The sequence below is a fragment of the Physella acuta genome, unplaced genomic scaffold (genome assembly GCF_028476545.2).
Source record: "Physella acuta isolate Inbredline_101_S28 unplaced genomic scaffold, ASM2847654v3 ptg000532l, whole genome shotgun sequence".
Lineage (NCBI taxonomy): Eukaryota > Metazoa > Mollusca > Gastropoda > Physidae > Physella > Physella acuta.
Genome location: NW_026732051.1, coordinates 138,664 through 161,315, shown reverse-complemented (window position 1 = coordinate 161,315; position 22,652 = coordinate 138,664). Strand labels below are relative to the sequence as shown.

Sequence of the window (22,652 nt, the reverse complement as noted above, 5' to 3'; positions counted from 1 at the left end):
GTTATAAAACATAAGCTAGAATATGTTGCTTATGTTTGCATTGTGTTTGAATAGACAGAAATTTTATTTGGATAACAGAAACAATTCAAGAAAAAAATTAAGAGAAGTTGTTTTACTTATTAGTTTCCTCACCTATCACTATCACAACTTTTCCCATAAATGGCCAAAACAAATAGGCCATATGAAGTTGAGTTAATCTGTTTCAATGACTTAAAATAATTTGTAGACAGTACTACGCCCAGCCTCCTTTGCATTACAAAACCTTAATGTGCTTCTCATAGATGGGTGGACTCATGGATCCAAACTCGTGTGATCGTTACAGGTTTCTCTCATACGTGTTACTGCTAAAAGTGAGGAGAGGTAATGAAGATAGATATCTATTAAACCTATTAATACATATCTTAAACACTTTGTGATGTATTGATAAATAGCATGCAGTACAATCTAAGGCATAGTTTTTTTTCCTAGTGAAGTCCTGGATACTGTGATGACAAGAGAAGGAAGCTGTCTGGTTTACCGATCCCTATAATGCATAATTAAATTTTAAACAGAAAGGCGATAACAGAACCAGTAAGCAAATTATGGGACAACAGAAAAACAACAGTGAATAAAAATGAACAGAGACAAAAATGTTTTTAAGATATAAATTTCTAATGCTAGACGCAAACAAATACAAAAACAAGTCAATCGTCTGTGCTATGATGAAGCAGTTTTTTGCTGGCTAGATGAGTAGAACTGTTTGATGACATCTTCCGCTGAGATGTTGACTTTACTTTCATCTAAGGACAAACCTTCGGCCATTCTGCCCAGGAGTAAAGGTGCCCTACTGTCGTCCGTCTTCATGATTTTCTTCAGAGCTTCCCTCGCAGCCATTTCTTCTGCTATCGTTACAGTCTCTCCAGGTGCTGTGGAAATAAGAAAGTTCAGAACTAGAACATTTTACACATCTTTTTGCTTAATTAGATGCTATAAAGGTCTGAACTAGAACATTTTACAAATGTTCATTACTGCCTCACCAGATGCTATAAATAAAGGTTAGAACTAGAACATTTTACACATGTTTGTTTCTTTTAAATTAGTACTTTTTGATTTATTTAAAGAAAATAAAGCTTACAAAATTTCAAACATCCTATTTGCATGGGAAAAATACTTGATTAATAAAACATAGGGCAACTTACATTTTGCAATTAATATTTTATCACTGTATATTCCCACCCAATAAAGGGACATGATTGTGTTTGTTGCTGATTTCCATAATAACCTGTTGCGATTAAAAAAAAAACATGCCATTTTACATAAGTATAGCACAACAAACTATAATAGGGTTTTTTTAATGTAAAAAGTAAAAATAAAATAATTTTTTAGACGACCAACCTTGGTTCTGGTGGCCCCTTCCCAATCATGGCAAGGACAGCCGTCAACAGACCCATGGGGTTGATGATCTCCCATAATTCATTGATGTCTTTCCCAATCAGCTGGGGAAGCACAAAATCCCGGACAAACCTCTCCGCTTGCTCCTTGCCCTACCCAAGTAAGTGTTTAGTGTTAATATACAAACATAACACAATTCTTTCTAGATACAAAAGACAAGGCCAACTAAATCAATATGTTGTTAGTTGTAACAGAAGCAACACTCAAATAAAGGAATATCAAGTGCAGTGTCATTCACAGAAAAGAAAAACCCCATATACGTAATTTGATAACTTGAACAACAAAAGAAAGACAACTGTACTAACATGGCTTGACACTTGCCTAGGTATAAACTGAGGGTGGCTGCCACCCAAAAAAATAATACATTAAGAAAAAATACATTAAGAAATAATACATTAGCATAATTCATCTGAAGACTATCACTTTTAATTAGTTATTCAGCTCAATTTGGAAGAGCCTGGGTTTTTATCTAAATTAAAATGTTTACTGTATATTTTGTAACATAAATCTGACAATGTTAACTCACATTGAAAGGCAAAAAATACTTTAAAAAAAATTACAAACTATCTGTTATATTTTAAATACGTGCACATTTTTTTTTCTAAAACCTTCTAAATGGACTAAAACCACACTTAAAAGCATGGTCTTCATCAGTTTAATACTGAACAAATGAGCAGCAGTGAAAATTGTAAAGAGATAATACCTGATCTTTTAAGATGGCCCCTACAATAGCTTTAAAGGTTAGACTAAGGGTTGGTGACCGCACTGGAAACTCCTGGATAAAAGTAAGTTTACATTATTTCACACAAAAATATGGTACATGATTTTAAAAATGGAAGTGAAATGCTGACAAGACTAAAACAATACATTTCTCAACATGGTACCTCAGAAAGAATAAGATCCCGACAGCCAATATGTTTTGCGATGTAAGAAAGCATTCTATTAGTCATCAGAAAATTATGCACAGCACTGGGAACAATAAGAAAATAAAAATAAGTTGAACCACAATATAGGCATAGAAAAAGTCAACTTATTCTTATACTTAATTAACAACAATACTGACAGGCAATACTGACAGGCGAGTAATTTAACAACAACTTACAAATAACATTAATAAAAAAGATCTTCAATTTCAACTAGCCATTTGTTACTTAAGAATAAAACCAGATAAAACAAATAGAAAATAAAAGCTGTTATATTAAAATTTTATTTACCTAATGCCTTCTTCAAACATATATGGATACATGTTTCTTAAATAGATTTTGATGTAGCTACTCATCAGCTTTGAACCTATAAATTAAACATGAGGCATATTTTTAAATTTACATTACTTAAAATTTTTTTATCACTTTCTTTCTTGCTATTTCATTCAAGTTTATGCAATACATTTTTATTATTCTGGAGGGCTTGTTTTTTTGTATCATACCATGTATGGTAAAGTCAGTCAGTCGACTGGGACCTCTCACCTAGCATTAAGTAGTCAATGTTAAGTGCCTATTAAGACATGTGCTACACATCAATTAACACTAGCCATTGCACTTTTTAAAATAACTTAACTCCTACTTGAATTCATGACAAATAAGATACAGTTTATGAATAACTTTAGAACATGTCTAAATTATTGTAGATAATTATTACTTAAACTAGCCACGTGCCCTATGGACGTGGGATCTCGGCTCACAAGCTAACTGCAAACCAAACATTTTTGACTAACTGGTTTTCTAATTTATCATGCATCAAACTAGAACAGCCCTTGCTAAAAGTATCATGATAGTCCACAAGACAGTTCACGTGTTTCTTTGACGGTATATGAATATATTGAGTTGTCCATGCTGTGCCTAATCACATTTACTTCCTCCAAGAGGAGCTGTGAACTCATCATACATCATACACATCAGACTGTAGTGTCGATACAAATTCAGGAAACCAGTGCTCTGAAACCCAGCCAAGCTGTCTCATGTTAAGACCTTGGCTATCTAGAAAATTCTGGTTTTGTGGAAACTCCGACCCAGTTTAGATGATGTGCCTACAGAGTTTCTTTCAGGCATCTACCACCCCCCCCCCCCAACGAAATAGAATTTATATAGAAAATATATACTTTAAACAGTGGAAGAAACACTATGTGCCTACACTACCTGGAATACCATAGGATCAAAAGAAGCTGTTCTATGAACTCACAACTGAATCATTTAATATATAAGCACGAAATACATGCCTTGTTCTGCAAGCTCTGTATTGTCTTCTAGCTGTAGCTGCATTACAGCATCATCTAGGCCAAGCTTTTCCCTTTTCTTTTTCTCTGCATCTACATAGGATCTGCAAAAAAAATTGACCTGTTACATGCGGTGGGTCAACAATAAATGTATAATATTTGTGTGGGCTGTCAACAATGTTATACGTTACCAATATTGCTGACAGCCCGAAAAACCTAACTCCCCCACACTTCCTAAAGAACAGCACAAATCATTAAGGCAATAAATAATAACAGATAGAAATTACATTCCACCATAATCAAATAAAACAATTCAGATTTACTTACCTGTGAATAAATGCTTGCTTTAGAGTTGATTCATTGAAATCTTCACTTAGCCTTTTACCAAAACAAAAGATTTCTGCATCATAGTTCCTGTTGAAAATGTTTAAAACAGTTATAAGAGTATACATTTTGAATGTTTAAGTACATTAATCGAAACATCATATAAAATTTAACAATAATGAGTGCAATAAACTTTGAATTTAGAATAATTCTCTTTGTTTTCGGGATTCATACTACCATTTCATTAATTTAATAGGATTAAAAAAACAGTAAGCTTGTTATTTTACCAGTTTATCCAATCAGATCTTTTCCTTAGTTTTTCAGGACCAACTTTTAACCTTCTGTTGTACATTTCTCTTAAATACCTCATTCTGTACTGGTCATGGTTTCTTGCGGGGACTTAAAACAAGGAATATGTTCATATTAAAATAGGCATAATTATTGAATGGAGCGAGAAAAGTAGTTTAAAAGTCTCAAAGGTATTTGAGAGGCCCATTAAATGTTTTTTTAAATTATGCACGGCGTAGTTAAAATTAATAATATGGTTATAAAATCCTGGCATGAGTTCTTAAAGTACATTCCAATTAGATTTTAAATCATGACTATCAACTGGCATCAATCGTTAACATTAAAATAAGAAAATCATGATAGCTGAAAGAGTCTAGTTAATAGTAGTTACGCCTATGGCCTATAGATCTAGTTAATAAATTAATAGGCCAATGGTTTAGGCTATTCCCAGCTGGTTGGGAATAGCCGTATTCGGTTGGGAATAGCCGTATTTGGGCTATTCACAGTCGGCTGTCATTTCATGCTAAATACGACTGGGAATAATATCTTACAATAATAAAAGCATTTATTGTGATTGGGGAGTGAGATATAGATTAAGAAGAGAGCAGTGCTATTTTTTTTAATTGTGTTACATTTTCATTAAAAAAAATATTAGACATGGTTTAAGTTTAGCTTTTAGGATAATATTTCTCTGCTACGTTGGTCATAGATAAACTGATCAATTATCATTATGCACTATAATTAAATCTATACTAGTCTAATTACTAATTAGACCTAATAGATCTAGTAATTTTAAAATAAATCCTAATAGGCTATATTAATTAGTCCTATGCATCAATTTAGTTAGTAGTTCACATTAATATTCAACTGTCAATTACTATTTAAAATTCGCATAGAACAAATATCAGGTGAAATAGGAATAGGATGTCCTTTTTAATCAACTATAATTCACAGTTCCATCTCACTTTTCCCAAGTTGTTTTTTTTCTTAGCAAAAATCGGTAAAATCTTAGTTTAGCGTCGTAAATTCCAACGTAGCTAGTAATGTGCGATGAAGGTAACTAATGAATATTTCTTTCATTTGGCCAAATTTATGTCATATTTTACATAATATAACAGATAATTGAAAAACAAATCACAATCCAAGACCAAACCAGTCATAAATATCCTGGAATAAACTTTAAACTACTCCGTTCGAGACAACAATGAGTAAATACAAGCAGTGGCCATGTTTTAAAAACAATAAATTGTCTATTCACATGTCTTTTGTGTTGATTTTGTGGTTTAATATGATTGTTTTGTATTGCTTTAGTATATGCCGGGGGTCGTCCATAAATGACGTCACACTCGTAGGGGGGAGGGGGGGGTCCGTAATTTTGTGACGTTGTGTGATGAGGGGGAGGGGGGGGGGGGGTTCAGATGGTGCGACGTCACACTTTTGCATTTTAAAAAAGCAATGTTAGAAAACGAATTTTAGACATTATTTTGCGTTTTAAAAAACTGTTTTAATACATTGTAATAACAATTGATTAAAATACTCTATTTTGACAGAGTTCAGACAAGATTTTGGAAAAATATAGCTGTTTAAAAACAATTCAACTGCAATTTTGAGGGGGGTTGTAGGCTGAGGTGTGACGTCATTTTAGGGGGGGGTCTGGCTTTTTGTGACGACGTGTGACGGAGGGGAGGGGGGGAGGTAAAAATCGTCAAAAAAAAGCATGACATCATTTATGGATGACCCCCTGTATAGTAATTTTTTTTTAATATAGTTGACATGAATGACTAATAGACCTTATCAGACTTAATAGTGTGCATCCAAGACCACAACAATTGTTGGGAGGTCGAACTTTTGAACACTTTATTTGCAGTAAGCAAATCAATGTTAGATCGCTCATAAATGACGTCGAGCTTAAGATAGTAATGACAACGTGCATTATTACAGAGCAAACATATGAACATATTGCTTCAGATAGAAATTGTGATTTGTGGTGGGGAGAGGTTGAATAGAACTCAGCGATGTGATTTTGGAGACGGGTCAGGTTTTTTTTCTCTCGTGAAAACGGGATGGTTGTGGGAGAAAGACCAGCTGTAGAAGTATGACGCGTCATTCATTGGTGATCCATTTTCTCAGTGGGGACGAAAGAACTATTAAGAAGGGTCAAGAAATGTAAAAAGCTTGCCGAGTCGCATTTCTTGAACCCCACCTTTTTCATTCCCCCACTTAGCACATCGTCACCGAGTTAACGCTCGCACGTGACGTCATGTAGCGGTACCGCCGACCGTTAGGCTAATTTTATAGAAAAAAAAACAACAAGCACTGCCTTTTTGACGCTTTTGCGACGTTTAATTTGATTACATAAGTTGGTGTTCATTAAACGGCCCCTAACACATCTATCACTCGTCCATTTAAACGTACGTAGTTATTTCTGCAAGCTTGTTGTCTTGAAACTTTCGGCCCTTTAAAAATGTATTAAGCTCTCATCGTATAGAACTAGACTACCCATATTAAGCTCCAAAAGAAGCTTGGTGAAAACAGGATGGCCGTCCGATTTTGAAGCTGCTCTGCGCTTTATAAAAACCACAATAAACGATAAGATGTCACTTATTAAAGTAAATTATAGTTCTGAATCTTGATACATTAAAAGTGATATTCGGAAATTAAGAGCCAGACAGTCAACATGATATTTCAATTTAAGTCCAAGAAAATAAATTTCCTCAAACGATGGAACATTACTAAATTTTCGCTTAGTTTAGCGAAATTGAATTTAAGTATTTACGTCATCTTACAAAGCGCGATAGCCTACTGGTGCTCTAACGCGGCCCATGCTAATGGCCGTATTCCTAACGCCCCGCATTAGACGCGGCTTATTCGTCGGCAGGCATTTGGTGGCAAGCCTTTTTGACGGGGATAATGTGTTGCGGCCGTTTTGCCGAATGTCTTAAACTAGCAGGCTTGCAACATTTGTGATGATTCGTTTTAAGCAAGGTATACGTATATTAATGCTTATTTATCGTTATTTTGATTGAACAAAGCATTATAGAGGTTCTCCATCAATCACCTAGGTATTTTTCCCCGTTCACCTCCCTTCATTCATGAGACCGACACGTCATAAATTGCAAAGCCGCCTGAGTTGACGTCACAAATCTTCACTCACTCCCGTAGCAAATCATATGTGACATCATTTATGGACAACCCCATATCACTCACTTGTGTACTTGATATTGACAATTTGACAACAAAGGATAACCAAAATGTGTCTGGCAGGTGGAGACTTGCGATCGACCATAAATAATGACAACACGCACTTAAGGGGTGGACTGGCTCATTGTTTTAGATGATGTTTTACGAGGGAAGCTGGTGGATAATACATTTTGTCTCTCTGTATATATAAATGATGACAAACATTTAATGTTGTCAAAATTATGGTTAGAGATCTTAGATAAGGCAGAGTGAAGCGTACTTTTTTTACATTATGACTTGTTGTGACATTGACGACAAAAATATGACGGAGGTTGGGGTTTAATTATGGTAAAGAGAAGTAAAAAAATGTCATAAGTTACGATAGAATTACTAATTGATGAAAAGAAAAACCTGAAATGAAAATAGTGAACATTCAAACAATAAGAAAAAACTCACAACTATTTAATAATAGTAAGATCAAATAAACATTAGTAAAAAAAAAACGTGATTTAATACATGGATACAAGTTGCATCTCACAATGCTTCTAGAATTAATAAAGTTGTTTGTTAGGAAATTCACATTTAAAAAAAAAATGCTTTGTAATACGGACTACACAACAAGACGATCATATTTAAATACATTTTCATATGAATAGAAATTAAAGGGAAGCTAATCTCAATAACATTTTCTTAAGATGGCTGCTGTTTTTAATAGCAAATTTACTATCTCGAACAGGGTTGATAAAAATTAATTTCAGGATATTTAAATTGATTTAACCATCAATGGTGATCTATTATTCAATTATCTATAATACTTTATCAAAATATACGAAAATATACTCATATTTAATGACATATTCATTAATTCACTCTCTCCCACATTACTAGTTTTGGCCGAATTTACGACGCTAAACTAAGATTTTACCCAAAAATCTAAGGGACATGTCATTTTTAACACGTTTTTCTTAACTCAGCTTCGCGTTTGTTTGTTTGTTTGTTGTTAAAATTGACATCGAAAATTAGCCCACTTCTGATTGCTCTACAGATCTGAAATTTGGCATGCAGGCTACTTTCGCCTAACAATTTCAGATGCAATCATAAAAACTAGCAATTAGAGACCGTAATTAGCTTAATTTAATTACGCCCCAAGGACCATAAAATTGAGGACATGATTTCTAAAGATACCGACAAGACTGGAGGCCTATTGGCACAGTTACTTCGGCCCCAATCGATGTGAGCGCGCTGGCCGTGATCGTATAGTGGTTAGTACTTCGCGTTGTGGCCGCGACAACCCAGGTTCGAATCCTGGTCGCTCAAGATTTTTAGTCCGTGTATTTATAAACACTTAGTCAAGTCATACTTAATCAAGTCATTAGATAAAGTAGAAAATAAACTATATAAAAAACTTTTTTAAAAACCACGTTTCTCATGTGTAGCAACGGACTAAAAAGGAGAAAATAAAATACTTAAAAAAAACTTTTTAAAAAACCACGTTTTTCTTGTGGACTAAAAAGTAGAAAATAAATTTTTCTTTTGTGCTTCCTCGAGCTGTGCAGATTCTTGTGATGACTGACAAAAAACGTGGGTCGGGCAGATGGGTCGGGAAATTTGATGGTGAACGTACCCACGTTTTTTGTCAGTCATCACAAGAATCTGCACAGCTCGAGGAAGCACAAAAGAAAAATTTATTTTCTACTTTTTAGTCCACAAGAAAAACGTGGTTTTTTAAAAAGTTTTTTTTAAGTATTTTATTTTTATTGCAGCTATGCCATTAGGCCTAATCACGTCACATACGATTAAAAAATTAACAAACATAACCCTTTCATGAACAGGAAAAAATAAAATTAAGTGTAAAAGACAAGACATTTGATGCCGATTGGTTCAAACCCGCACCTTCCAGCACAGCGGCCACCCACATTTCCACTCGGCCACACAACCTCATGATTAATTTGGTGTTTAAAACATAAATTAAAACTGGGAATAGACTTCGAAATTAATAGGGCAAATACTCAAATACTGCACTCAGTGCACTGGCACCATTCACTGGTAGGGCCTTTAACTTTAGCCCGGCACTTTGACTTTAGCGTCACTTTCACTTTAGTTTTTTTTAGTAGCCGATAGGCGCTCTGCCTATTTTTATTACTATTTAATTTTGAGTACAATTTTAAAATACTTAGAACATTTGCCCTGCTTAGTTTTGTACTTAAATACAGGAGATAAGCAATTTTTAATTCAATTACTCACCATAATTTAGACAAATGGGAGTACCTCTAGTGACCGCTAATGTAAACCGAGATAATACACAAGTACGAACTAAGGATGCGGCCATTTTTTGTCATAACCAAAATCAAAACTTCCGGCCTAGACCTAATGCCAGTTGTGAGCCTATTGATCTAATTATTGATTCCAATAGTGTTACATTTTATGAAGTTAACTAAAAACATGGGTTGCAAAGCTTAGAAAATGTTGACGTACTGAAATCAGTTTCAATTTTCTTTTCAATAACATTGACCAGAAGCTTTTAAAGTGTCCCGGTAGTAAATACTCATAGGTTTGAAGAGGGTGTTGGAAATATGCTGAACTAAAAAGTTCTAGATCTAAGTAATTTTGAGAAATGCATTACAACAGAATATTTTTTTTAACTTTTGAATTTATTTTCTTTGTTTTAGTTTAAAGACAAACAGTGAGTAATTCTTTGAGAGCAAACATAACAAAATAGCACTTTTTAAGTTGTTTGGGAGCACTTGAAGTTAAGATGACAACTTGATCTAAAAAAATCTGGCATACTTTGTCCGAGGAGGTTCATTCAAAACAAAGTAAAGTGTAGATATGAAAGAATGGCATCTTATTTAACTACGGATATTTTATCTCCTCAACCTGATCGTTTTGAAAGAGCGATCCCGTTCAGAGAATCGAAAGGACCAGTAGGTATGTAGATCTAGATCTAGTATTTAACATGTTGGTTCTTTATTAGGCCTAATGCCTAAATTACTACGGCTACGGCCTAGCTACAGTACAGCAAGTCATCAGCCACAGGCCGCAGAGGTTGAGGGTTCATAATCATATTCATAACTTGTCATAGTGCATTAGTATGATAGTATAGTATAGATTTAGATCTAGTTATATCTGGCAAACAGTTCTATTCTAGATCTATAAGTTAAGATAATTTTTACAAATCTGTTTTTATAGCCTATTTAAATCTACTAGAGGAGTTTACACTTTTCGGACACACACCAAAAATTACGTAGGACCGAACACTTCGTCGGTTTTTGGCTCATAGAAACTTTAATTAGCATGTCTCACGCGAAACCACGGCGCCTGCACGTAAACTGTTCATTTATGAACACTTCCGTGTCAAGTACTTCCGTTTCCTTTCTCAAGAATTATTTTTAGAAATTTTTTAACGTTGCATGGTACGCACATTTCTATTTTTACACCAGCCGGATGAAGTGACCTAGGGTTGGACTTAGGGGCAAAACTTGAACCAATCAATGCTTAGCTAAAAGGTTACACTATAAATAGCTTCTATATATGTATGGAACATCGTAAATGTCAAGGTTAATGGGTTTTTTCGTGCTTGAACAATAAAAAAGGGGTGTTCGCTAACTTATTTGGCCTTACATGGGAGCGGACAGCAACACAAAAATATTATTAAATAAGAATTTTAGAGCATAAAAGGGGCTGGTTATTGAAGGGAAAGGGTCAAAATAAGGTCAAGAAGGCAGTGGAATGCGAAAGAGGAGGGGGAATCATGTGACCTGGCTGGCTTAGCAGCGTACTGCGCGAGCCGCAATGGCTGAATGGGATGAACTTTGGGAGTGTGGGAAAAAGGTTTTATACTATTAAAATTACCTCACAAACAATCAATAACACAATATAAATGCATATAATATATGTTTTTATTCATTAAATTGACTTTAAATTATTCTAAATGAACAAAAAGTGCTATGTCCGATGACGGGTAAAGGTGTCCGAACACATGTAAAACTGTATTACATGTGTTCGAACACACGTTAAGACCCCCCAGTCACTATAACAAGAATAGCTTAAGTTCTATGCGTATGAATACAAAATGACACACACATTATTAAAGTAGAATGGTTGCGGATAGATATGATACTTTTTTTTGTTTTCTATGTTAAGCGGTTACTGAATGAGACCGCATGGAATTTTTACGTTGCGTTTTTTCGCTATGTGTGTCCGAAAAGTGTAAGCTCCTCTACTACTAGATCTAGAGGAGTTTACACTTTTCGGACACACACCAAAAATTACGTAGGAGCGAACACTTCGTCGGTTTTTGGCTCATAGAAACTTTAATTAGCATGTCTCACGCGAAACCACGGCGCCTGCACGTAAACTGTTCATTTATGAACACTTCCGTGTCAAGTACTTCCGTTTCCTTTCTCAAGAATTATTTTTAGAAATTTTTTAACGTTGCATGGTACGCACATTTCTATTTTTACACCAGCCGGATGAAGTGACCTAGGGTTGGACTTAGGGGCAAAACTTGAACCAATCAATGCTTAGCTAAAAGGTTACACTATAAATAGCTTCTATATATGTATGGAACATCGTAAATGTCAAGGTTAATGGGTTTTTTTGTGCTTGAACAATAAAAAAGGGGTGTTCGCTAACTTATTTGGCCTTACATGGGAGCGGACAGCAACACAAAAATATTACTAAATAAGAATTTAGAGCATAAAAGGGGCTGGTTATTGAAGGGAAAGGGTCAAAATAAGGTCAAGAAGGCAGTGGAATGCGAAAGAGGAGGGGGAATCATGTGACCTGGCTGGCTTAGCAGCGTACTGCGCGAGCCGCAATGGCTGAATGGGATGAACTTTGGGAGTGTGGGAAAAAGGTTTTATACTATTAAAATTACCTCACAAACAATCAATAACACAATATACATGCATATAATATATGTTTTTATTCATTAAATTGACTTTAAATTATTCTAAATGAACAAAAAGTGCTATGTCCGATGACGGGTAAAGGTGTCCGAACACATGTAAAACTGTATTACATGTGTTCGAACACACGTTAAGACCCCCCAGTCACTATAACAAGAATAGCTTAAGTTCTATGCGTATGAATACAAAATGACACACACATTATTAAAGTAGAATGGTTGCGGATAGATATGATACTTTTTTTTGTGTTCTATGTTAAGCGGTTACTGAATGAGACCGCATGGAATTTTTACGTTGCGTTTTTTTGCTATGTGTGTCCGAAAAGTGTAAGCTCCTCTAGTACTAGAGTACTAGTAACGGCCTATTTTACTAATTTATAGCGAGGCTCACTAACTTGAAAGCGTCCTTGGTTGCTAACCAGAACATGGCGTAAGGATCGGACCATGACTTCCAGCGAGTTTTTCGACTAAGTTCCAGAGACCTTCTTAGAATTACTTTTAAAAATGTTTATCACGAGTAAAATGGCGGGTTTTCACGTTATAAAAACATGCTATAGGTGGCAAGGCTAAATATGCCAGAAAAGCATTTTCAAAAATTGCTTTGGGGAATGTAGGCTAAATTTAAAGTCGGTGTCATTCAAAATAATATAACTTTTTAAATATAGATCTCCATATCACAAAATTGATTTCCATAGTAAAGCATTATTAGTTTTATCAGTCTATGAAAAAATAAATCAAATATCTTCAACCGTTTTTTTTATAAGATTGACCACGTGACCGCTATTTGAATGGAAACGTTAACCTGGCATGGTTTTTTATTTTGCTCTTTTGTACAATAAAAAATGTTATAAAATTAAAGAAATAAAAGAATTCAAACATCACTTCTGTCTTGTCTTATTTTAAATTCTTTTCTGATGACATTCTCTTAAATTTTTTTCCTCTAAAAATATTACCCGACGATAGACGGGCCAATTCTACTTTTAGGAACTCTCTTGTGAAAAAAAATTAGATCTATTTCACGGTCACTTAAAAAGTTAAACCTTTCAACTTTTAACCAGGTTGTCATGGATGATCCGTCATATCATAGCTGTGAGTGACAAAAATTTTTAAAATTCAATAATTTAGTCTAAACTCGCTACAACCCCCAAAATTAGTGCCTAGAGGATAAAGTATGGACGTTTTTTATTCAGTTGTCATGTTTAAATTGAGAATTGAGTAGATTTCACATATAGTAAGAAAAACTACTAATTTAGTAGGCCTATGATTTACTATTTATTTATTTAAGTAGGCCTATACTATAATAATTATAAGTAGTATTTATCTTGTTAATACCTGTCCCATCACAACATACATACATATGTGACATTAGCCTAGCCTTAGCGGAAGCCTAAACATTAAACAATCATACAGTAAACAAACATTAAACACTAAACAGCAATCATGTAGGCTAAATGTAATATTGTAAATGTTGATAAAAACCAGGTAATTGTAGAGCTATGCATTTATGATATGCACATCTTTTTCCAGCTGCAATCGGCCTTAATAATAATAGAATATCTGTAGGCCTATCTATCTACTACTACTACTAGGGCTTACAAAAAGCTTTAAAAAAAACCAAATAAAAAAAAACTAGTCTTTTCTAGTTTTCTATTCATTAGTTTATAGTTTATAGTTTTGACTTGATCTAGATCTAGTAACTAGAAATCTAGACCTTGCAGACCCTAAATAATTGTGTGATTAGGCCTAGTGATTTTTATTTTCTACTTTAAATACCACATAGGCCTAGTTACCTAAAGTTAATACAATAGCAATAATTTAGTCTGTCCCACTATTTATTATAGGCCTAGCCCTAATTATATTCTTGTTTTTAACAGATTTTAATTTTTTTTTTTCATGTGAAAAAAATCACAGGTCCTTTCCGTGCCACAAAAATTTGGAATGATCTTATTGAGCATTTAAAATGTAAGGTAGAACTGAAGAGAAGGCGGTACAAAATGAGGCATATAGAATCATGTTTTACTGGCACTGATGCTGTTGATGTTGTGCTTCATTTTCTTCTTAATGACAAGGAAATGTTTTCATCAGATTTATCTAGGGAAAAGGCTGTTAAAGTATGATTTTGTTGTTATCTTTTTATAATTTAGAGGTAGTAATTATTTTCATACTGTTATTATGATAAATTTTAAAAGTTTTTTTCTTAGTATTATGAAAAAAAGTAATTAATTACTTTAAAATGATGTTGATTCAGTGTTTGAATTTTGAAGGTTTGTCAAATGCTGATGCAGAGAAAAGTGTTTCAGTCCGCCACAGAGAAACCAGACACAGAAAAAATAATGTTTGAAGATAGCAGCAACAAGCTGTATCAGTTTATAGGGGAGCATGCAGTGGATGAGGATGCGCTGGATTTGAATGAAGAAGATGGGGACAGATCAGTAGTTCACAACATGACCCAGTCATCTGATTCTGTTAGGTTTGTAGATGTTGAAACTTGCTCAATAGACAAAGCATGAGGTCACTATATGATAATATATGCTTGTTTTGTTGTGATGGTGCAGATTGAAAAATCAGGGTCCTCACAGTAAGCTTCAAGTTCTTGTAAAAATAAGTCTTATAATCCTGTCAGGATGTTTTAATGTTCTCACCATTCAAAGGGTCAGTAACTCTAAACATACAGTATGTCTGTGATACAGAGCTATAGTAGAAATTTGTTTTACCCTAATCATTAAAAGTTATCTGCTATTTTCCAGGATGTCTGGAGCCTTTGAGCCAGATGAGGAGCCAAATGACTCTGAAGCCTCTACCAACACCAGGCCACTCAGAGAGATACAAAATCAACATATAAAAGATGGGACTGTGACATTTGACTTGGATTGTTCCTTAACACCAGGCACAAAAGTTAAAGCACTTTCCGCTGAAGGTTTGAATTTACTTCCAGTTTCTATTCTAAAACCATCTTGGCATCACATTTTAAATATAGGCAAGCTAATAATTAAATAATTTATTATTGTCTTATTAAAAATTATGTCACATAGTTTATTTTTTCAAGTACTTAATTTGGCTCTAAATTTTAAAAATCCTAGTAAGTCACAAAAGGCAAGTTTTTCTTAGTTTCTTATATTCTTATAAATCTTTATTTGTGGATGGCTTAATTCAAATAGTAAAAAGTAAAGGCAATTTAGTAGTTACCCACACAAGATCCAGATTTCCCATGAATTCTGTTTTATGCCTTATTCTATTGACTTCTGCAAGTGAAAAGATAATTTTCCTTTCCAGGGTTCACAGTAATAGTGCACAAGGGCATTTTTATTTTTTTCTAATCAAGTATCAAGCAATTATAGACATTAATAAAGTGCATTTTAGCATAATAAAGCATATGTCCATCGTTAATTAATAACAAAATTAAAGTGTATAGGTATAATTACTTGTATTTGCGCATCTTTCTGGTCACCGTTTTCAGATATGAAATATTTTAGGAAATCCAATTTTTAACTTTGAAGAAAATTTCCCACCAGATATTTTTATGTGTAATTTTTAAAACCTCTATTTTCCGTTTTTATTTGTGGTAATAATAACAATTTCCCTCCTTGTAAAAAAAAATGCTACTTTTTATCCGATGCCAGTACATCTTTGCTTGCTGTATGTTTGAACAGAAATTGATGACATGTGGAGAGAGGTGGCCCTCAGGCAGCTGCTGACCATAGTAGACCTGACCTTCCTGGATGGGATCCTGAGTGAGGAGAAAAGGAGTCGGCAGCAGCAACAGAGAGACCATTTGATCATTTCAAACATCGTGGCCCGCAGCTGGCATGTGCCCCTGACCCCCAGCAGCCTCAACACACCATCAGACCCACTTCTCAAGACAGCCATGGAGTGCATTGAGTTCCTCCCTAGAGGTAGATCTGGCTACTGCAAATATAGATCTATGCATTTTACTACCGATAGGGGTGGTCGAGTCGGTAAAGTTCATGATTGCTAAACTGAAAAGTCTGAAGTTCAAACCCCTCAGATGAGGCTTGTAGCTGGGGACAGCCACTCTTCTAGGAGAGATAACTCCAAAATCAAACAACTGCTGCCTTGTAGTTTGTTCTTGGTTGGACAAAGGCTATGGAAGCAAATCCAAAAAGAAAAGCAGGCTGAAATCAGAGTTAATGGCCTCAATGGTGCATAACCAGTTGACACGTATACTTAATGTGTTGGAGGGGTAGTAAAAAATTTGTTATCTATAATATAATTTTACAATATAACCTCTCTATACGTTCATCTTTTTGTTGATCATTGGTTATTTATAACAATGATTGAAAATTTTTATTCAGGTTAGTTGTTAATGAAATTGGAAATTATTTGGCTTTAATTTTAAATGGAGCAGATAAAGTAGAGTACATCTTTTTTATTGACCTCGGAATGTAAAGGATAGCGTGGTCAGCACAATACCCAGCCGACTTTTGTTTCCCTCTCTCTTGTTTCCCTTTCAAACCTGACGGTCTATGGGGCAAGTGAAGTAGAGTTCACTTGTTTCTGTGACCTCGGCATATGTATCAATTAACTTGTATAGACTAAAATGTGAAGTTCTGTCAACTGAGTGAATTATTCTTTTCAGGATTTAGTTTGTTGAGTGAGCCAATCTTCAAGAGACGAGGTATTGAAGCTAAAGTCTGGGCCAAGGATATAATCGTGAAACATTTTACCAGCCAAGCTGAATGTCTGTTGCCACAAAAGTATTTGGAGCTAAATATAGCCATTTTAAATCTAGTTCTAGCTGGCCAGGATGATAATGGTAGGTCAAACTTGTTTTTAAAAAAGGAAATTAAAATGGTTTTATTGCTTGAAACATAAGCTTAAGCCATAGTTTTTAATAAGACGAATAGCGACAAAATTTACAGGTGTGTAAAATCACATTTAAGGCCACTATTTCTGAATGAAAGAGCAATGGAAACTCCTGGGGGAGGTGACATGCATGCTTGCTTACTCGTCTGTTTAGCATAAAATTTATGCCAAACCATAATTTAAGTTTACCTAATTACAACTGCAGTTGTACTTGTATTTTCTATATTTGATTTCTATTATTAACTTTTAAGGGTATGTTCGTTGTTTCTATTTCAGCCTTGTGTGCCTTGCAGCTGTATATGATCCTGTTTTGTTTTTATTTCAGCTCTGAGTGCCTTGCAGCTGTATATTATCCTGTTTTGTTTTTATTTCAGCTCTGAGTGCCTTGCAGCTGTATATGATCCTGTTTTGTTTTTATTTCAGCCTTGTGTGCCTTGCAGCTGTATATGATCCTGTTTTGTTTTTATTTCAGCTCTGAGTGCCTTGCCGCTGTATATGATCCTGTTTTGTTTTTATTTCAGCTCTGAGTGCCTTGCAGCTGTATATGATCATGTTGTGTTTTTATTTCAGCTTTGAGTGCCTTGCAGCTGTATATGATCATGTTGTGTTTTTATTTCAGCTTTGAGTGCCTTGCAGCTGTATATGATCATGTTGTGTTTTTATTTCAGCTCTGAGTGCCTTGCAGCTGTATATGATCATGTTGTGTTTTTATTTCAGCTTTGAGTGCCTTGCAGCTGTACATGATCATGTTTTGTTTTTATTTCAGCCTTGTGTGCCTTGCAGCTACATATGATCCTGTTTTGTTTTTATTCGAGCTTTCAGTGCCTTGCAGCTCTATATGATCCTGTATTGTTTTTATTCCAGCTTTGAGTGCCTTGCAGCTGTATATGATCCTGCTGCCAGTTACTGTGAGAGAGGAGTTGTACAGGCTGCTAAAGTTCATGCGCTCAGTTGCCTGTGATTCCACAATTCGTATTGATGCTCAGGTACCCATTTTCTTGTGTGCTACCACACATACGGAATAGATGATGGAGGCCTTGGGTTGTTAACTTAAAGTAACCTGTCATTGACAGGTGAAGTAGAGTTTCATTGTTGATGTTAGTTGTATATGGGGGTTGTGGAGTCAGCTTGGTGTGTGTAGGGATTGTATGGTCAGCAAATGAATACATCCACTTTCACCTGAAATGTCAGTCAACCATTATACCTCAAGTATGAAGTTTTTGTAATGCGAATGAAGCGGCATGTCCCTGATTGATAATCTTATGCAAGCATTTTATTAGACATTCAAGTGTATTACTTAAAAAAGAAAGAATTTTTTTACTTGTGATATAAAGGGGTTACCTTAAGCAGGGTTCAATGCAACATTTTAGCAGTGTTCTCATATTCAATCACCTTTTCCTGTTTGTGCCCAAGACACGTGTGTCAGATGAAGTAGAGTTCATCTTTTTTTGGTGACTGGCATTTAAAGGATAGTGTGTTCAGCACAATGCTCAGCCGTCTTTGTTTCCCTAACGTGAGGAACTCATCAGAGCTGGGTTGACTCAGGCATTTCTACAGACTCAAGCCAGGGGTCCAAACTCATGACTTTTGGGTTAGGGGTAGTGAGCTCTACCATACACGAAGGCACTCCCGTCTTTATATTCAGTGATATAAGATCCTTTTACTAACATTTGGTTCAGAGCATAGTTCTGTCAACTCTCCTAAGTCTTGTTTATCTGTTGCTGCCAGGAATCCAATGAACTGGCCATCCTGGGTCTGTTGACCAACTCCATCTTCCACATTAGGTTTAGAGCCTAGTTCTGTCAACACTCCTAAGTCTTGTTTATCTGTTGCTGCCAGGAATCCAATGAACTGGCCATCCTGGGTCTGTTGACCAACTCCATCTTCCAGCACAAGCTGCTGGCGTCCACTGTGGCCCAGAAGCTGATCCAGTTCATGATGAACAAGGTGGAGAACATGTTCACCATACCTCGCTACATCAGGCAGAAGGTGGCGCTCAAGCTCTACCAGCTCAAGACCGGCAAGCCCATGTTGTCCTGTGGTGAGTGTGATTGGGGGAAATGTATATACATTGCTGTAAGAAACCATGTGGTAATAATTCCTGTAACTAATTATTCAACTACACACATGTGAGGAGGATGGGAACACTCTTATCCAGGTTTTGTAACCATCTGTTATATTTGTTCCATATCATTACCTCCAGAATCGTGTTTTTGTAGTCCATCTGTTATATTTGTTCCTTATCATTCCCTCCAGAATCATGTTTTTGTAGTCTATCTGTTATATTTGTTACATATCATTCCCTACAGAATCAAGTTTTTGTAGTCTATCTGTTATATTTGTTCCTTATCATTCCCTCCAGAATCATGTTTTTGTAGTCCATCTGTTATATTTGTTCCATATCATTCCCTCCAGAATCAAGTTTTTGTAACCGGGTGACAGCAGAGGAATTTGAGAGGCAGTCCAAGGACTGTACAGAGGAGTCCCTGATAGACTTGATGAACTCAGTGCTAGACAACACCCGCATCTCCCTCAAGGAGAAGAAACAAAGACTCAAGCAGTTCCAGAAATCTTACCCGGCACTTTTTGAGCAGAACTTCCAAGGGCTTTTGTAGCTCAATGCTAACCTATAGCAGTTTATACAAGGCAGGAATTCTGTTCTGTGATATAGTTAGTTCTTTGATGACATTGGTTTCTTGCACTGGTAGCAATTTGGTGCTAAAATATACATATGTATATTGTTTAAATATTGCTGTTTCATGTCACATTTTATTTATATATTTAAACTGTTTTTTGTCATGTGTTCTCAAATTGTTTCTTTACACAAAATGCTATGTAATTTAGTCTTTTTACTCATTGTAAGGGAGTATATAATTTATTAGTAAAATGTTTATAAGCTCAAAGTTAAAAGGAGACTGGCATTGTTAAAATAGTGGTTCAGTAATCCTGGTGGGATGGGAAATTAGATTTGACTGCAGTTATTATCACATTTGCAGTTTAAATGACAGATTGCTGTGTTTATATGTCCCTTTTGCTGAATTGGCAATTATTTATGGACTGATCCTAAGAATTATTGATATTTGTGATCTCATATCCATTAACAGTATCAACGTCAGATTCTAGTTTAGTGTTTACAACTACAAATTGTCTCATATCAATTGTAATATCAATTCTTTTTTTTTGTTGAGATTTCTGCCTAGAAAATTATTTACAAGTACTTCTTTTTATTTTCACTTGTTGTACACAAGTATGATCCTACCCATCGTTTGATTAATTTACAATATCATTGCCTTACTTTCACATTGTTAAAAGAAAAATTCTTACCTTTTATGGTAAGTATTGATATACTTAAACTGTATTGATTTCTTTAATTATATATGTACATAATATTGTGCAGGCCTCTAAAATTTGTTCTGCATTATTTTCCTTGATATTTTTTTTTTGACAGTGGTCAGTATGTTATAATCAGATTAATTTTGTGTATCATGAAAATCTGACATTTGTAAATGGTAAACACACTACACATAGCTTAGTGCAAACACATACACTACACATAGCTTAGTGCCAACACACACGCTAGACATAGCTTAGTGCAAACACACACACTACCACATAGCTTAGTGCAAACACACGCTACACATAGCTTAGGCCTAGTGCAAACACACGCTAGACATAGCTTAGTGCAAACACACTTCACATAGCTTAGTGCAAACACACACTACACATAGCTTAGTGCACACACTACACATAGCTTAGTGCAAACGCACACACTACACATAAGCTTAGTGCAAACACACACTACACATAGCTTAGTGCACACACTACACATAGCTTAGTGCAAATGCACACACTACACATAACTTAGTGCAAACACACACACTGCATGACATGGGCACATAACCCCCACAGAAACATGACATCCCCAAAAAGAAAACTATCAGATATTTCCCTAGCAATGATTGACAATGTTAATTCCATATTTATCCATGAGTACCTATGCAACATGATTTGTCTCTACAATTTGACATGTTTTTGTACTGCTTATATTTATCAAGTCTTTCAATGCCTGTTGTAAAAACAAGAGTTTACATTATACCAGGTCTGCATTTATTTATCATACACCATGCAATTTTTTCCATTGTAACCATACAACTGTAAATTGTAATCTTACATTTTTGTAATTTGCAGTTCTTTGAATGTTTTTCTTGTATTGTCTGATAAAACTTTTGTCTGTACTCTTTAATAAATCCATAGTTTTTGGTGTAATACAGAATTGAAAATGTTCCAGATATTTGTTTTTACCTCCCTTTTCTGAATAAAGTCCTAATGAGAAAGGTAGAATTATGTGATTTTGATTGCTGTTATTAATTAATCATTTTTATGTTCATTAAATTTTTGCGAACTGTAAAAAAAGTTAAAATATTAGTATTTAGAAATATTTTTTTCACCATATTATCTAATTACTGAAAAGTAGAAAGAAGGCAGTCTGTATATTAATTTTAAAATTAAAAGCTTTGAAATTAGGGGGAGAAAATGTCATTTATATGAAAGTAAAATTGTTTTGCGCTAAAGAAATCTAATCTGTTTAGCTGGAATAAAGTTGAGATTTTCATTAAATTCATATCATGACCTCTGTGTTATAGCCATAGGTCATTTAATTAAGGGCATTAAATAAAATCCAAGATGGCTTCCATCACCATGGCAACGGCAGGAAATTTTCGGCCATTCTTTAATTTTTAGGCTTAGCTCTTTAAAAAGTTATAAATATTGTGCTAAACATGATAGCTTTAGCTTTAGGAATAAGCAATTCTTTTCTATTCAAATTTATCATGCAAGCTCAAGAAGTGAATTTTTCAAACGCGCGGACCTCTTAGAAGACTCATCAATGTGTTTAAAAAAAAAATGCAGGCCTGTTTCTACTCGAACATGGGTATACTATAAATACCTCAAGCAGAAACTTCAAGCCTGCATATCCATATTTAATAACCAACACTGAACACAAGCCGTGGGCACATACAAATCTTAGCCATGCCACTGTGGCCTTACAAACAAGCCCCATGTCGAGTTAAGCAGCGGTCAGACAAGCCTACACGTCGAGCTAGAGAAGAGGCATAGGCAGTGGCGTAAGCGAACTTACACACTTAGCTCCATGTGTGGGTGCACTCAAACTAAGCTGGGCACGACAAATGCGTAGTCAGATTGGTCGGAGGCTGGGGTGACGTACTGTCCCTGGTCACGAGCGGGTAAGCACAGACCACTCTAGTGGATGGTGCAGTTAAGTACGAACCGTGACTGGGGCTAGTGAAAGATACGTTTATATTCAGTGGAGCGGACGTCATAGAAAGACATAGCAACCATTCGTTTAAATTAGGGCCGATTTAAAACAAGTTATAATGCCCACAAGGACGTTTGCAACGGTTTAGCGCAAATGATTGTTAACATCTGGATGGATGTGTGTCCGATGTGTGTCCGCAGCTTTAAGTA

At 35.1% G+C, this 22,652-nt stretch overlaps 2 protein-coding genes across 2 annotated transcripts; one reads left to right on the top strand and one right to left on the bottom strand.

The window, feature by feature from the left end:
* Positions 1-630: 630 nt before the first annotated feature.
* Positions 631-9,787, bottom strand: LOC131945234 (large ribosomal subunit protein mL44). Its single transcript, XM_059306276.1, has 10 exons — positions 9,680-9,787; positions 4,255-4,366; positions 3,971-4,057; positions 3,647-3,747; positions 2,646-2,721; positions 2,316-2,400; positions 2,135-2,206; positions 1,375-1,523; positions 1,179-1,261; positions 631-905 (listed from the first exon to the last, which is right to left on the bottom strand). Exons 1-10 carry the CDS (start codon positions 9,762-9,764, stop codon positions 697-699), a joined length of 1,059 nt encoding a protein of 352 aa, XP_059162259.1. The 5' UTR covers positions 9,765-9,787; the 3' UTR covers positions 631-696.
* Positions 9,788-10,241: 454 nt separating this feature from the next.
* Positions 10,242-21,488, top strand: LOC131945233 (DEP domain-containing protein 7-like). The gene is made up of 9 exons (XM_059306275.1): positions 10,242-10,363; positions 14,256-14,455; positions 14,609-14,814; positions 15,092-15,261; positions 15,995-16,237; positions 16,942-17,118; positions 18,033-18,154; positions 19,008-19,209; positions 19,584-21,488. Exons 1-9 carry the CDS (start codon positions 10,273-10,275, stop codon positions 19,781-19,783), a joined length of 1,611 nt encoding a protein of 536 aa, XP_059162258.1. The 5' UTR covers positions 10,242-10,272; the 3' UTR covers positions 19,784-21,488.
* The last annotated feature ends 1,164 nt before the right edge of the window (positions 21,489-22,652 follow it).